At 41.0% G+C, this 17268-nt stretch overlaps 1 protein-coding gene across 3 annotated transcripts in view; it reads left to right on the top strand.

Moving 5' to 3' along the window:
- Window positions 1-17268, top strand: part of ABCD2 (ATP binding cassette subfamily D member 2) — a 50850-nt gene that overhangs the window by 28423 nt on the left and 5159 nt on the right. For 2 of the 3 annotated variants that reach the window (XM_085297855.1, XM_085297842.1), the window contains exons 7-9: window positions 6116-6261; window positions 13846-13930; window positions 14521-14646. In XM_085297855.1, coding sequence (XP_085153981.1) covers window positions 6116-6261; window positions 13846-13930; window positions 14521-14646 — 357 coding nt within the window. Of the gene's footprint in view, window positions 1-6115; window positions 6262-13845; window positions 13931-14520; window positions 14647-17268 lie in introns of those variants that run through there. The other variant, XM_085297847.1, reaches the window with a different exon arrangement.

Genomic DNA, 17268 nt, shown 5'->3' with positions numbered 1-17268 from the left:
GCAGACACCTAAGTAAGTTTGAATCACCTTTTGATATGCTTTTAAAATGCTACTGAAGGAATGGGATACTTAATAAGTTTTATACTGAAGAGCATTTGATTAAAAAAAGAACATAACTAATGTATGGAGCAAGGATTGGTACTAATGTCTCCCCCTTTTGAATTGAGGCCTCTAACTAATATAGTGTATAATCAGGTTCTTTTCAAAAATTCTTCCCTGAGACACGTGATTCCTGCCTCTTAGCTTCAGTGGGAAGATTAGAAGGTGCCCTGCCTTTGACTCCTCTTTAGCCTGGACACTAGCCTAGGAAAATGGGAATCTGACTCCCTGCAAGCTGAGAAGAAAATTTAGCCTCAGCCCAGTTCTTGGAAGAGGTCTGCTAACCACTAGCTTGTCATGCACACACTCATCTTGCATCTCTGATAGCTGCTGTGTTTTGTACAGGACTTAAAACTGTTGTTTTTGTTGTCTGTGTTGTACTGGGTCTTTTGGGGAATTAGACAGTGTTTGGGCACATCTGTAGATGTGAGGCTTTAGCTTCCTGTACTGGAGATTCTCCAGCGCAGGCACAGACTCCTTGGGAGCTTTCTGGTTCTCTAGGAAGATGCCACCAGGGCTGGAGCTTGGGCTGCAGTATCATCTTCTTGAAAAGAGAAATCTGTTCCTAAATGTGAAATAGAATTTATTTTAGATGTCAAAGCAAGCAGTCTGGATTGCACTCTGAAGCTATCCCAAACTTTGAAAATCCAACCTGTAATTTCTCTGTAATGGAGAATCCCAGGTATAGTCTTTCCCTTTCTCTCTCCTGCTTGGGTATATTAAAGATGCATCTTGTTTGACAGAGACAGAAATTTAAAAGATGGGTCAATCAAGACTGTATTACAGTTGTATCACTCATCATTTTCTAGAAGGTAAACCTTTTTTCACATAACCAGCATATCTGTCAGAATAACTATGCAATAACTGAAAATAAACTTGGACAGCAAATGGCAAGTCAGGTTCTAATTGCTTGGTCAGGTGCTTGGCGATGCATTAAAGAATCACAAGCTACATAGTTTTTAGACTTCACCTTGCATGCAGGAAGTGTTAGTCACAGCCTATGCCAAGGAAGGTGAGATGATTTCCAGGCTGTACCTGGAAGCAGTTCCCTGTGCTCTTACATTGGACTAACCTCCCTTACCTTTTGATGCCAGCCACTGAATTAGGATATACTTTCAGCCCCTTATTTATTCCAGGGCGCTTATAATTAGGACTTTAACTGATTCAGTTTACTTTGTAGACTCTCAAAGTCCGTACTGATTGATGGCTATAATTTTCTAGAGTGATGCTAYAGATGATATGAACAGGTCATCTGCTCTGTCAACACAACTCATTTTGCAYAGAAGATCAAAACACCTTTGGATAGATTCAGGAAGAACTTGTAAATGCTTCATATAGATATGACTTGTTCTGATTTTGTAATAAAAATTTCTTGGCACCTAAACAAGGTGTCTTCCTTAACTCACGACCCAAAAGAGTGAAGTCCTGTGTTCTTTAGGACATCAGTAAATTAGCAAATTATAGTAGTGGGTGGTTACAGTGTACCGTGTTATTCTTTTAATCCCCTTAAAGTGGCATTATACTTCCCTTCTTAAGCTTATCAGTACCTATGTGTTAGTCCTCTGTTTGGAAAGAGGACTGACTGGTATGTTCTCAAATCTGGTTCATAGTATCCCTCCCCCTCCAAGGCTAACGGCAATAAGGAATCCATACTGTATTGTTGCTGCAACACTTGTCCTTCCCCTGCTTAGGACTTCTCAGATATTTTGCCAACATTGTGCACAATGTCCTGTGTCAATAGGGCACTGGGGAATTGCCCACACCACAGGCCCTAGATTGCAGCATATGTTGGTGTCGTCTTTCTTTAAGGCCTGCGCTGCAAGGGGGAAGTCCTAAGCTTTAGGGATGACTGGCTTGTTACCAGCAAAATGAAAAGTTAGAACGCTGCAAAGTGAAACACTGAGTGGACAAAACAGAAGTTGTTGATGAAGTAAAACTCTCAAACTGACTGAAAAAGAAGATCAGTTTGTGAGACCTGAAAACCTCTSTTCCAACTAGATGCCCTGAAATTCCAGAAAATCAGGCAAGAATCAGAAAATTCTTCTTTGCTTTGTGGAGAATTTGATACCAAAGCTGTAAAAAAGAATTACAGAGGAAGATGTTACATCCTCTCTCTCAAAACCAGTATAGGAATTTTGTATCCGAGAACAGAGAAAGAAATAAAACAATTGCAGAGCTATTACCATTGAAGACATGACTCCCTCACCCCCACTGCAGAGAATTTACTTCCAAACCCTGTGAGAATACTCTCTCTGAGACTTGAACCCAGAGACTCTTGTCTGAAAGGAAAATTTCCATGAAAAATCAGTTATGACTAGTTACACTGGGAGTATTACTTTAGGATAGAAGGATTGTTTTTGTTATTTTAGCTGTTAAAAATGTAATGAAAACAGTATTTTAGAAGGGAACTCACCAGCAAAGACAAAAATTCACTGTTGCTGTATTCAGTCACCYGTACTCCTTACTACTTAATGTCTAGCGGTCAAACTGGGGCACCTGTAACCTCGGTTACAATAGCATCTGACACTTTGCAGATTTTAGTGTGTTTGTCCTTGTGGCAGCCATGATAGGTAAGGAGGTTATTGTCTTCAAGTTATGGATGGGGAAATCTGACTTAGAATGAGRTCGATATCATTTGACTGTAGCACTTCAGAAGTTAGTTATCAAAGTTAGCCGTCTGGGCTCTGTCTACCACYGAGGGAGGTACTCACCTCCAGGAGGCAATCCATCCCTAGCCTAAAATAAATAGGATAAATCAACCACAGATGTGCCTCTCTCTGTTGTCACAAGTTAGAAACCACGGATTAGACAGACACCTAATGCCAAGCAAGGTGAAGTGTGCCCTGAGGGACACAAGTGGCTCCCTGTAAGGATGGTTGAAGTAGAGCCCGATCACCCAGCTCCAAGGCCAGTCCCCTAACCACTAGCCGTTCTTCATCTTTCCTGGTCAGTCAGTAATTGATGGGATTTGCTATTCAACTGCAAGCTGGGCTTTTCTTTCATTCTTACAAGCTTGATGGGGAGAGGTGTGCTTAGCATTACTAGTGTGTTTACATGGTAGGCCATAAGGAAAATCTAGTTTTACCGGGAAGTGGTGCTGGTGACTCAATAAATAGCAAGGAAATAAAAGTCCTAGTATGGCGCTTTGAGTGTTTCCTTCCTGGTTGTGCTGTAGGTTGAATCTGAGGCCCTGAGTGCTGCTAGTCGTTACAGGATCATACTTCACAAGAGTAAGGTATTAATCCTCAGACAAATTATATGCTAGATAACTGCTACCTGCAGCTTCCTCTAAATTACACAGCTTTGTGCATATGCTGATCTAAACTGTACTGGGCCTAGGTGGAGGTGCTTCTTCTGTCCCARAGATGGCAGCAGTCTGGAGCGAGTGAAGTGCTTTCTATGTATGCAATAAGTAAAGACCTTTGGGATTTTAGATGGAGAGCACTATGAAAATGTGACATATCATTACCTGGGGAGGTTAATAATGTTTAGAATTAAGGTTTTGTAATAGTACAATTGATGTAAATGCTTTACTGCCCTTAACATTGGTGTTCATACTGCATCCTGTAGCAGCACTGTGCTYACAATAAGCAAAGAGCAGCACAATGTCCTTAGAGAAAGTGAAGAGGAGCAGCAGTGTTTATATCTGACTTGTGGTTCTGGTTTTGCTCCATCTGGGTGTCTGCCCTCAGCAGGGAAATGACCAAATGACTGTGAGCAATCAGATCCCTGCCTTTCCCACTCTCAGCCAGCTGGTGGTGAAAATTCAGCATTATTGTCTGCAGCATTAAAAACAATGCAACTGATAACTGCTTGAATGTGACTTTCACCACATGTTACACCTTTAGTTCCGTAATTGTAGAAGTATTGCATCATGAATTCCTTCAAATAATTCTGCAGTGTGTTCTAAGGATTCTCAGAATAATGATGAGTAGATCAGCCCCATCTGCAGAGATATTTCAGAGGAAGGGAAGAAATCCACTAAGGTTGTTACACATCTCTGACAGGGAAAGCCTAAAATGCACGGCTAAGACCTGCCYGTATCACAGATCCAGACCTCTACAGGGAAGAAAACTGTCCCCTTGTCAGCATGCTGTGAAGTTATTAGGAACAGATCTCCATGGCAAGAGTGAGCTGCCTGAAAGACTCCTTACTGCTGGCCCAATCTCAACTGCTCCTTTATGTTATCATTGCCTGGCACCACAGCTTTAATAGGACTGGTAATGTTTTGGCAGATGAACCCAGAGGGAGTTAGWGTATCTCTTGGCGCAAAAAGTAGGACAGGATCTTGGGCCTGACTGTTCTGCTCAGCCCTCCCCATCTCACCTCAAAATCTCTATCAGAGTTTTACCAGGGTCATACCAGCTTCCCAGAGAGGTAACAGCAGGGTCTGTATGACAGGATGAATGTCATTCATTTGCAACAACTCCTTAGAATAAGAAAAAGAAAAAAGATGGCTAAATAGAGGTCTCTCTTCAAGCACTTTCTACTCTGTTTTACCATTGTATAAGCTAGTACGTATTTGTAAGTGGAGCTCAGGTCAATTCCCAGGATTGTGGTCATATATATCCCTTATTTCAGACTAATGCAGTTGACTAAAAAGCTTGTGGCAAAGTGGTCTTTCTCCTAGCCACTGAAGTGTGGGACCTTGAGTCCCAGCCAGTAACTTTTTGGTGTGCTGGTGGATGATAGAAGCTGCAAAGGGAATCTTTTCCTGTGCCACTCATTCTTGCTGCCAGGAAAGTAGGGATGAGCTTTTGACCAGCAATCCTTGGCCTGGTGGCTAGAATAATCCATCAGGGTCTGTGCACCAGGGTTCTCTAGGATGCATTAAATTCCCTTGGCTGGTCTAGGGAACTTAGATTTGGACCTAAGGCATCTCAACAACTTCAGTAGAWTCATCTCCAGAATTTCCAAATGAGTCTTTACAAATTACGTCTAATCCTCTCATTGTGCCAGCATAGTTGATAAAGTCACTAACTATGTTTGTGACTGGATGGGGCAGGTGAGAGCGGAAATTAGCAACGTGGGACCTTTATGTATAAAGCTGAGTAACAGGCAAGCAGATGCTTGATGTAGAGAGGGCTGCTCTCCCATTTATGGTTCATGTATGTATCTGACTTCTTAAGTAATGAGGAAAACTCACTGTGTCAGAGGTCCARTATGTGCTTCAATAGCCCATGAATGAGGTTCCCTGAGCAGTGACACGCATGACCTGGAGGTAGCTGATGTTGCCTTAGATTGCCTTTGCTCTCCTAGCCCAAATGGTCTGATATCCATGACTGTGACTGAGGGCTCTAGCTGCAAAGTGGAGACAGCTTATTTTAGTAAGGCAAATGAGATTGATTACCTGGACTGGGAGCATGTGGCAGTTCAGAAGCTGCTACACATACAGCTCAGTCTTCTCTTTATCAAAGAGAGGCTGATACTGGGAGGAGTAAGCTGATCAGCTTCTCTAACGTATGCCTTTTGTGAATCAGAAATGTTGGACTGGCTTCTAGACCCAGGTAAGTTATGCCAGGTCCCACTTCTGCACTGCAGCTTAGGAGACTTCCTAGTGTTTTAAATGCAATTCTGCCTGAATCAGGTGTCTCCTGCTGCACCACAGAGGTCTCCCAGTTTTAGTTGCTAAGCTTTTGTTACAGTTTGTATTTGAGGTGTGGTTATTTAGTTCAAATTCTGAATCTCAAAACATGCAGAACCTTGAATACAGTGTAGTGTTCACCATTCAAAGTAAAGCGATTCAGAATGGGCTATGCAGTGGGTGTTTATTCTGCCTAAACTGCCAGTTTATTTTCATGCTAATACTACCCATGTTGCTATGCTGTAATCAGTTTTTATGTAAACAGTATATTGTCCCTTAGGCAAGTTTAGAAAAACATTCACCCACAATGTATCTACAGATAAATCCAGTTTAGCAACACAATGTTCGGAGTTATACTCTGCTCGTAGAACATCAGTAGGTGCTCACTTGGAGCCAGCACCTGATCAGTGATTTCTCCTTACTGTTTTGCAGGCCCTACATGTCCATTGGAACGCTACGTGATCAAGTCATCTATCCAGACTCAGTGGATGATATGCATGAGAAAGGATACCAGGACCAGGATCTGGAGTGTATCCTGCAAACAGTTCATCTGTACCACATTGTTCAAAGAGAAGGAGGTAAAATCCATATTTTTCTAAAAAGCTTTTTTAAATCTGTTCCTCAGGTGTTTGTGTCAATGTGCCTTACCCATGGTTAAACTTAATAAACTGCAAAATTGGATCTAGACATTCTGTGGCGGTGGAAGCTACRACCACATAATTCTTGCTTCATGACATGCCACCCAACTGCTGTTRGAGGGAGAAGAGGTAAAGTGCACCTCTTCTCCCCAGTGAATCCATGCCCAGCTGAGCATCATTCTTCATTTATACTGTCCAGCTTTTTCAATGTCCAGATGTTGTCTCTTGCTTTGTGCTTGGCTAGCTTGACAAACGTGGCCTTTTTGATTTGTGTTCCCAAGCAGCAGTACAAAGAGCTCTGGMTCCAAAAATAGGTTTTTGTGGGGCTTCATTGATAAAAAGGAATTGTAGCTGCACAGTATTGTGAGATCACTGGCCTTTCTTCTTAGAAAATCTTAGCTCTCTTCAAGTTTTGTAATGTTACTGACTACCTCAGACCCCAAGCATGAGAATGAAAGGAGAGTCAGGTTTGTTTTCATCTGCCTGGTTTGTGCGATCAACAGGTTATACGCYGTAGGAAAGAGTGTCCGTTACCATATCACCAAGGTGAACAAGTTACAACTCTGTGTACCAGGAGAGTGTTACCAGCTGCCACTTGCTGTTTAAATTGCTGTGGAGTTTGTCTTTTGCATTGCTCATCCTAAGAGTAGGGGGGCAGTGTAAATACACTGATACAGGTTACTAAAGACTTCTCTTGTATCTAAGGAGCTGGAGAATTCTGTGTTTTTTTCCCCAAAGCAATGGTAGGAAAWTATTAGCAAAATAGAGCAATATGTAGAGTATATAGCAAGAAAAATAGCAATATTTTTCATCCTTTTGTTCCTACCAGTCACTAATCCATAGTTTGAATTTCTTCTGATCAGTTTGCTTTTATAATGGATGTATGACAAAGTTACTAATATTTAGAGAGATGAAAGAGGACATATAAACCCCTCAAAGGAGGTTAACTCATAAGGGCTGGATGCAAAAAGGACTCTGTGCTCCTTTTGGGGAGAGTGCTTTAGGTGCCTTGCCTTACAATGCGTGTACTTCTCTTGAAGTCTCACAGGATCGTTCTCACGGTAGAGTAGTGCTTCAGACATTGGGAATCCCAAGGCAACTTCTAAATTCCAGTTCCTGTGTGGAAGCATGTTGCTCTCTTCTGTGTGTTTTATTTTCCAGATGTGCTTGGATGCTCAACTAGTGACTTTTCTGTGCATTTTAGAGTGGGGAGTAGTAATCATATACAGCAGTGATTGTATACCTGCTCACCACCTCACAGCTCTGTAGATAGACAGAGATTAACCTTTTCATAGGTTAATGCTACCTCTTTAAGAATGCAATAATGACTGATGACCCTCAAGGTGCAGATAGAAAGGATAGAAAATAAGTCTGTCATCATCCTGTTCACAGTTACTATTCACAGCTGATACTATGACACAAGAATTGAAAAACCTGGGTAGAGAACTAAACTCAGTGACTGGAATAATTGCAGAGAAAGCCTGTATCCACTGCGCTGATGCTGTAGCTGTTACTGTTAGTATACCTGACTAGCTACTTCTCCAAGTGAAGTTAAGTGCGCAGATTGCAAAAGGACAGGCAGATGTATTGGAAYGGGGAACTGGAAAAGGAGAAGCTCCTATGCTTTAAGTGGCCAGAAGCCACTGTGCAGTGTGCATGCGTAGTAAACACACTGAACAGCACATGATCCTCAACTACCAAARCCATATCCACAGTAGTCTCTGAACGCACATCCTTGTGGGTTACTGCCCTGTAGCTGGAGCATGCAACTGGGGACAGGGCAGTTACAGTGCCCCTCCTACAAGATGCTGTTGGCTAGCGTGTAAGTGCTCTGTTTTGCCAAATAGRAAAAACAGACTTGAATCGGAGACTTGCTCTACTTTCTGTGCCAAGGGACACTTAGTTCTCTTTTACTGCTGACCCCATTCTTGCTCTTCTGCCTAACTGACTTTGCATGTGAGACTTAAGACACAATCTGTAAAAAGGGTAGATGGCACTGTTAATGCTCGCTGGCACTGTGTCGTGGAGAACTATGGAGCTCCCATCACAACAGGGTGCATTGTGCAAACATCTGCACAAATGAATGCTAAGAAAAGTGTCTTACAGCCTTTGCAATCTAAAATGGCAAAAGTGGGCAAAGCTTGGAAGCAGGGAGACAGATTACTACACAAAAGGAAAGTTTTTAGCGCCGTAATAAACTTACTTGCTCCCTTTTCTCCTCAGACATTTGGAGGAGACAAGTGCCAAGGTAGGAGCAGAGATGAATTCCATGACATATGATTTGATGTTGCATAGATTTCATATATCTGCATATTCTTTTGAACTCTCCCAGTCTGGGACAGAGACTCAAATTCTATTTTTTAAACCAGGTATTTCTTGAAAATTGACAGTAGAAATTTTTGTGTATAATGTTTCATTTTCATGCCAATATTTTTAACCTAAAACTGATTTCTATTAAAAATAGAACTCTTTTGTTTGCAAAATAATGAAAAATCCTAGCTTGCAGAACAAGTGATTTTTTTTGTCAACTGCTTTGATTTTCCAATGGAAAAAGTTTTGCTAAAAAATTTCCAGCAAGTTTCTATGTATATGTTATATACACTTTCAAAGGTAGACTTCATCTGAAAGAAACCATCAGCAAAATTATTTTAACTGTTTTGGAATCTTGCGGATATGTGGGATAGGTCCATGCTATTTCACACTTTTTACATAAAGTATTTTAAAAATGGAGCCAGCTATCTGCTAATTTTGTATGCATATAAATTAAACATCATTCTTCTTTATTTTTTCCCTACACTAGATCCTCTTCTCCTTTGTATTCTTACCTCTGTCTCCTTCCTTTCACCCATCCCCTGCAGTATTATGCTTCTGCCAGACATGTTCCATAGGGCATGACCGAGTTGTCTTTCAATTGACCACCAATGTCATGCATGTATAATCAGGTACTTCATAGCTCTATGTTTTGCTCCCTGTGGGCAGTTACATGAAAGCCAGATTGAGCCAAAAGTAAGCAAGCTTGACTTTGACTTTGAATTTATTTGTACTGGAATAACTCCATTGTCTTTAGCTGAATTATTTCCAAATTGCATCTATACAAGGGTCACCAGAATCCAGGTAGCCAAAAAGAGCCAGACACTATTCTTGTTGCTACCAAAGGCAGAACTCCCTCTAGTTTTTACAGCAATAAGGTGTGACCCAGTTAGAATAAACAGAAGAGTTACAAGAGTAGGTAGCCCAATTTGGCATTTAGCTTCTGTGTTACTTTTATGAAACTTTCTCAGTCAGTGGCAACAGAATACAGCAAAAAACCCCAAGCAACAACAGCCGCCTCCCCCCATATCGTTCCTGATGTTCCTAAGCACAAGCCCTGGCATAAGCAGGTGCAATTCCTGTTGCCAATAGCATCCCTTTCTGCTAGGGGCAGAATTTCCTGCCTACAGAATCCCACACCAATGTTTTCCTCACCTGCTGGGGATGAAAGGAATGCCATTTTTTGCTGACCTTTGCTTTCCAGCCGGTTTGCACTCCTTAACTACATCCTTATATACAATACTGCAARCATAGCTTAAGCAGAATAGAGAGACACTAAGTTTCTCTTTCTGGTGTATTTTGATTGGTGCAATAAGTCATTGTGGAGATACTTTTGCATATGGTATTAGTATTGTTTAGTATCTTCATCAATAAGGTCCCTAGTCAACCCCTGCAAAGTTGCTAGCTATGCCAAAACAATAGTTTTATATAAAATGAGGGTAACAAGGTTATTCAGTATATCCAGACATCTTGAGTAACAGTGTGCAGATGTACAGTAAATATGCATAAAGTGGTTCCTTTTTTTTTTTTTTAACCTACTTTAAAAATCTGTATATATTGTATAATTGTATATAGTGTTGCAGCCTTAGGCCCCTCGTAGACTGTCACATGAGAAAAACCATGTGTACGTGTAGCAGCATGCTGAATGCATGACCGGGCCTGTCAGTTTAGGACTCATGCCATTACTGAACAAGTTCAACTTGTTTAGGGTTTCTCAGCACCCCAGATTATAATTATTCCTCATTATTTTGCACAGTTGTCATATCTTTGGGTCTTGTCCAGGGAAACCTTATACAGACCATGCATAAACACACAGCCAAGCCTAGCTCTCTGAGAATTTTTCATCTGATCTTTCTGGTGCTGGCTTTGTTTCTGTTAATGTCACCTGCAGTAACTCTGGAGTGCCCTGTCGGCTTTTCCAGTGGTTTCTCTGTGAGAGACACCCAGCAGGGTAGTGTCATGCTGAGCTGAGGCTCATGCAGCTGATCGTCTCTTTGTGCTCCTTCCTTGGCCRAGTATTCACCTTGTGCATCCAGCACCGCACCAGGGCTCTCCTCAGTTTTGACAACTGCCTGGGGACATATGCTGTGCAAGAGGCCTCCGAGTGCAAAAGAGCTCAACAGCGATGGAGTCTCTGGCTGTAGTTTCCAACTGTGACCTTTCCCATGTAACATGAATTCTTCAGTTCATGGCCTGATGAGGTACACAGGAAAAGAAGGAACATGATAGATCTGGAAAAGGAACTTTTAAACTCAAATCTTTATGGCAGCTGAATGCTGGTCTTTCATGTAGGTGCAAGGATGCACAAAGACACAGAATGTGCAGTGCTGCAGACCCCCTGTGTAACTTTTTTTGTGGTCAGATTTAGCTTGCTTTTTCCTTCAGAAAATTGAGGAAGAGAGATAATAAAAAAAAAAAGCAAGAAAATGAATTACTGCTATCATGAGGCTATCAGTAGTTGCTACTGATAGCTGTGTGTGTCTCTACTGCTGTTACTCTCGCCCTAGAACACTACAAGTGCTGTTTGTCCTACTGGTTGCAAAAGGTGTCTGTGACATCCAGTGTTCAYCACAGCTCCATCCTTTCATGTGCAATCAAAGGCTGGGTGTAATGAGAACCTAGGCAAGAAATTGAGACTCTGAAAGCCAGGATTATGGTTGTACCTATTGAGAGATTTGTGCTGCACTCATGGACAAGCCATTTCATTTTGTCTTTTGTAAAACCGATTTAGTTATGGGTGACATAAATCACTGACTTGGATGATCTTTGCAGAACATTAAGGTCCTTACTGAACCATTCCATGYCTGCAAAAAGGAAAGAGGAAGATGTGTGTGCCATTGCTAGTGCAGTTAGTTTATTGTGAGTGACATTGCCCAAGTGTTCAGATGAAATTGTTCAGACACTAAAAATCATTTAAAACCAACATTATTTAAAAAAATCATTTAAAAGGGGATAATATTAAACAGATCCTTCCCTATCTGTTGTTCAGGGCATTCCAGGTGATGAATGGGAAGGTGGAGGGAGGGAAGGAGGCAGGAAGAGGCAAGATAGATTGCTAATATTAAGCTTAGAATATGAATTGAGTAATCACAGAAATGGACATTATACTCTGATAAACTGCAGCTAAATCTTTTATCGTTAGAGGAAATAATAGGATGATTTTGTTGCAAAGATTTTTCTTCCTCATTTTCCAGCACTTTCATGAACTGCATTCCTTTTTAGCGTTTTACTAAATCTTCAATAGCTAGCTGATGTGGAAGAGGTTTTGTATGACGGCAGGCACTGCTTCCACAGACACGTGTGCACACACGCACCCCCCCCTCACTCAGACCCAAACATCCCATCACAGCACAGCCCTGGAGCCACCCTGGGTTCTCAACTTAACTGTTACAGAATATGGACAGTAGCAAAACATCTTGAGAGAAGCTGTTTCCATTGATTTCCTGAAGGATCGTTCCTTTTCCTGGGCCATCGCATGGTTTGTCCTACAGGAGTGATTGTAGCATTTCAGAGCCTTTCTTGGGTACTGACAGTGTCAGTGCAACAGCACTTCAGCTCTCAGCACTGTCCCAGCACTTGGGACTGGTTGCATTAAGCAGCCTCTGCTCTGTCCGAATGGTGATCCAGTCAACCATTCCACAACCTTTTCTTTACTAGGAAGTCAGCAGATAGAAAGCACCATATATGCCCCTGTGGGGTGCCTACGAGGCTCCTTAAGCAAGAATGGAAGGAAATGATAAGGAAAAATGGTAGAATCAAAAATGGTGATGTATTTCTGGTGTGTGCATACCAATTAAAAATAAAAAATACATAAACATAAAAATTCCATTACGTTGCATTATATTTTACAATTTTGCAGAGAGAAAACCCTTGGAGTTCAGTTTCTACCGTTATCAATTCCTTTTTTCAATCACAGACCTGTCACTAGATGATTCACTGAAGTTTTGTCTAGAGTTACAGGATGCTCAACCCTGCTGACCCTGGCGTAGCACCAAGCACTGGCAGTGTGCCCCAGCAGCCTCCTGCACCCTCACAAACCCAACCTTCTGCCTGCATTTTTCTTGACTCTGGTCTGGGATTAGAAATAACACTGTTCATGATCTTGTTTACCATCTTTTCTGGCAAAAGTTTATTTTTGATTAGGCAGTGGCAGAAAAGGGGTTTTGTTCATGTTGATTTTTTCAGTTGCAGTGCTTCTCAGTCAGTTTGGAAATATGTTCTCTTCCTCACTCAGTCCTTGTTCAGGTGCCTGTCTGTCTCCCATGAGTAGAGGATTTATAGAAAGAAATGTCCTACAGGATTTTCTAGGCTTCACTCTCTTCCTGTTCAGAATTCACCTTTGCTTGTTATTTTGCTATTCTATCCATGTGAATTGCTTAAGTGAAAACTTATTTTTTAATAGGGTAATTGGTATTTGAGGTTAGGTTTTCATTACTGCGAATAAATCATGCCATAATGCTCACAGAAACACAGTTCCACAGTAAGAGCACAGATAAGACACATCATAGGCCTGTCGCATGCTTCTGAAAGTGATGATTTAGTTACAGGCTGTGCAGAATATTAAATAAGGATAGTCAGTTTTGTAACAATTGTGAGTCATTTTTAAATACAAGATAGCCAGAAGTCTGTATGCAAAACCATCCTGTCTGTATGCGCTATTTTTCCTGTTAGCTGCTTGTTTGTGTGCACAGAATGTATCCATAACTGCAGATGTGTTTCAGTGGAGCTTGCCAAAAGCTACAGTAGCAAGTAGAGTCAGGCACTAGACATTGTTATCTAACACTGTTATTTATGTTTCTTAAGGTTAATTTTTTTTTACCTGTTGTATTTGTTTTTAAATTTCCATTCAGCTWTGAAGAAGGAATAGCAAATTGTTCTATAAAACAAGTGACAGAAAAATGATCAGTTTACATAGTTAAAAGATATTCGTTCAAAGAGATGATAAGCAGTCTTTTTTGACAATATGTCTGTGACTGAGGAAGCTAAATTCTACCTTCTAAAGTGACATGATATTCGGGATGTTTTTGCTCTTGATTGACAGTGCAAAGGTACTGAGGTATTTCTGGAGGTATAGTCCAGAACCCTGAACCGTCTCTTCTGCAATGAAAATGCTCATTATGATTTTGGCTGGGGATTGCAGAGCGGCTGCAAGCGAACATGTTCCCTTCATAAACTCACATTGTCCTGATGCATTTTGTTTGTATTTTTCATCAGGCTGGGATGCCATCATGGACTGGAAAGATGTCTTATCAGGAGGAGAAAAACAAAGGATGGGCATGGCTCGGATGTTTTACCATAAGTAAGCATTTTTCTGTTTGTTAAGCAGCATCTGAAAGTGAGGAAAAATTATGGAGGTTTGCTCTAATAGTTTGAGCACTAGTAGGCTTTATTCTGCATGCTACACTGCTAAACTGTTGCAGAGGAACACCAGCCTTGCAATTTATTCCTATAAGCACCTCTTTTTCATTTGGGCAATGCTTCTTAGCTATGCTTTGCATTTGGGAACATTTGCCAGATGTTCAGTTTTGGAGACTGCAGACACTGCAGGGGCAGCCCAGTCTGTCCATAGCAGTAGGTAGAAATTTTCTGAGTTGCTGTAGTAACTGCATGACTTTTTGACAGGACGGAATAATAACAAGTCTAACTAGGACCTAGAAGTTTGACAGTTGTGCTCTCAGACAGACCAGGAAATAAGACCCATTTTTCTTGGAAGCATGAATAAGGCCTGGGCACTTTGTGTTGTTGCTAGCCAGCTTCCAGACTTTCCGTCTTGGGAAAACAGCACTCTCCTCTGATCAAATCCTTTCTGTTGTTCTCTCAATTAAACATCATATATGGGAATACTGTCCAAAGCATAACAGAGTAATGTACTTTATCTGCTTTTGAAAGGCCGAAGTATGCATTGCTGGATGAATGCACAAGTGCTGTAAGCATTGATGTTGAAGGAAAGATATTCCAAGCTGCAAAAGCTGCTGGGATATCACTGCTTTCTATAACACACAGACCTTCTCTTTGGTAAGTACATTCAGGAGCTTGTAATGATCTTTGCTTTTAGTTTTCTATCTGACACTGGCCTGGCTTTTAGTCTATGTACTAGAGCAGTTGTTTAATCAATACCTAGTGTGCTGTCTTAGATAACTTGARTACAATAATAGAGACGTAAATGCATTTAACATTTCTTTTTTTCACTTTTAGGCATTATTTATTCCGCCCTCTTATTTTTTTATGATACATTTCAGTTATTAACTATTAATAGCAACATGCTGATAGCTAAGAAGCAATTAATTAGTCTACCATATCACAGCCACAACAGATATCGCCAGATTAKTCTGTAACATGACAAGAAACATGAGCTATGTCCTGTGAAGTTTGCTTGTGTTTGGGATTAGATGGGCAACATGGCAACTGGATAACCTACTCCTTGTTCTTTCATATGAATTAATACATCCCTTGCTTTAACCTGAGGGGTGTTCTGTGTCTGCAGTGTTTGTGGGCTTTCAAAATGTGGTTGTCTATTAAAAAGTAAATACTAGACTTCTGAGAAAGATCATCCAAGTGAAGGTAACAATGAGCATGGAAGAGTCCAAAGGAAAATATATTTACTGAGTACATAAAACAATCAAATACTTCTAAAGGGCAGAAGGAAATCAAAAAAGTGTAAACYGACGTTAGCAGTATTTGGATTATTTGTTCTGAAGTCCTTGATCTCTATTCTCAGGTTGTTTTTCTAAGCCGAAAACAAAAAATTCACTACTAATTTGTTAYGCCAAAAAGGAAATGTCCATCTCCATCTGCTGCTTTTTAAAAAAAATGGCTTTGCCAGCATTTCTCCTTACTCTGTGTAGATGGTGACAGTGAAAAAGTCTTTCATTGGATTGGGACCTCATTTGGAAGAAAAAATGGGAATTCTGGTAGAAGAAAATCACATAGACATTTATTTTTAAAATAATTTAGTTTGCACTTAAAAAGAAAAGTGTTACTTAAATTTTGGAAGAATTGGRATTATTTTAAAATCACTGCTCAAGAAAATTGAGAGCATCCCAACTACACATAGTGATGATGCAGAGGGGAATTGTGGAAGAGAGCTTGTGGAAAAGATCTTCTGAGTTTACTTTCCTACTGACATTACTTGTTTTTTAGTAYTAATACTGTTCAGGAAAGTTTGGGATCATCCTTGTAACAGCAGCTGTGTTATCAAAATTATTAGAAATATGTGATTTGTGGGATCAGGAACTGATAAAAACAAGTGGATATGTGGGAGGTGATTGCCTTATTCTAGAAAAGTGAAAAAGAAGTGTTCGKTGTTCAGAAATAAGTATCAAATGCCTTTAATTCAAGTGTGCTTCCATAGGCACTATACTCATAGACAGAGACGGAGGGTCATGTGCTCTGCTGTCAAGGCAACACCAGGAAATGTGTGCTCTTTTATTCAAAGTATTGGCTGCTTTCCTACACCACAACAATCAGCCATTTCAATCAGCTATCTTAGCATGCTGATTTTTTTATTTTTGTGGGGAAAAAATAGAGGGATCAGCTAAACATTTGGTGCTAGAGAGTAGCATACAAGAAGTGGTGAGTGTAAGCATGCAGTTAAATATCATTTGATTCTCATGTCATAAACTATAGAAGTTTATTAAACTGTCACATTCCCTCGKTGGGATTTATAATCACTATTTTATGATGCATCTGATCTTCAATAATTTATAGTGATAAATTGCATGGTTGTAACAGCAACTCTGAGAGARCTCCATGCTCTTCCTCTTGCACCACCTGAAAAATGTCTTGTCAGGTCTTGACAAACTCCACCTGYACACCTTTGAATATTTTCAGTGCACACACCCTGATACTGAAAGATCTGTGACTCCTACACAAACTTTTATTTTGGCCCATTGCAAATCACGTGATGTTTTAGGACTGGAGGTTTCTTTAATTGACCTTAAAGAAAGCAGGAAAACAGAGGTGTAATTCAAACAAATTAGAGTTTCATCAGTAGCATCAGGTGCATCATACCTGCCTAAACATCTTTTCTGCTAGGGTGTAATAACATCTCTTAGAACGTGAGATAATGTGATTAAGTGGGCTACACGTTCCCTTTCATTCTAGAGAAAGGAAGGGATGGGATGGGACGGGACTGTTTGGACGTGCAGCAGGTTGAAGTCAAGAGGAGGGTGGGTCAGGTGTTGCATGATACTTATCTGTATTGTCACTTTGTACCTGCAACSAGAGGGAAAATGAGTGGGTAGTGTCACCCCTTCTTCCCTCAGGGCGGTGGGGGCTGTGGCTCCTTTGGCTTCTTCTATTAGTGTGACAGGCAGAGATGCTCAGGGAGGTTGGAGTGTGGACTGGTGTTTCCAAAGGCAAGGGGAGCCTCATCTGCTGCTCCTCTGAGGGCTCCTGGAGAAAGACGAGTCTGGCTGAGTTGCAGTAGAGGCAACTGCGGTGGCAGCATCCATTTCTAAGAGGCATCTGGAAAGAGAGGCAGCAGGCCGTGAGGGCCCCCTTCCTGGCAGCGTGGGCTCCTTGAGGTGACACCTGCCTCAGCTCAGGAGTCCAACCAATACTCATACCTTATCGCTGGCTTCTCGTTGCAAAATTTCACTAGAGGTGATGGCCATGGAAGTGCCAGTGACAGCTTTG

Source organism: Rhea americana, unplaced genomic scaffold (genome assembly GCF_003343005.1).
Source record: "Rhea americana isolate MKP2758 unplaced genomic scaffold, rheAme1 scaffold_1, whole genome shotgun sequence".
Lineage (NCBI taxonomy): Eukaryota > Metazoa > Chordata > Aves > Rheiformes > Rheidae > Rhea > Rhea americana.
The sequence above is the reverse complement of the archived record's forward strand: the minus strand, read 5'-3'. Positions and strand labels throughout refer to the sequence as shown.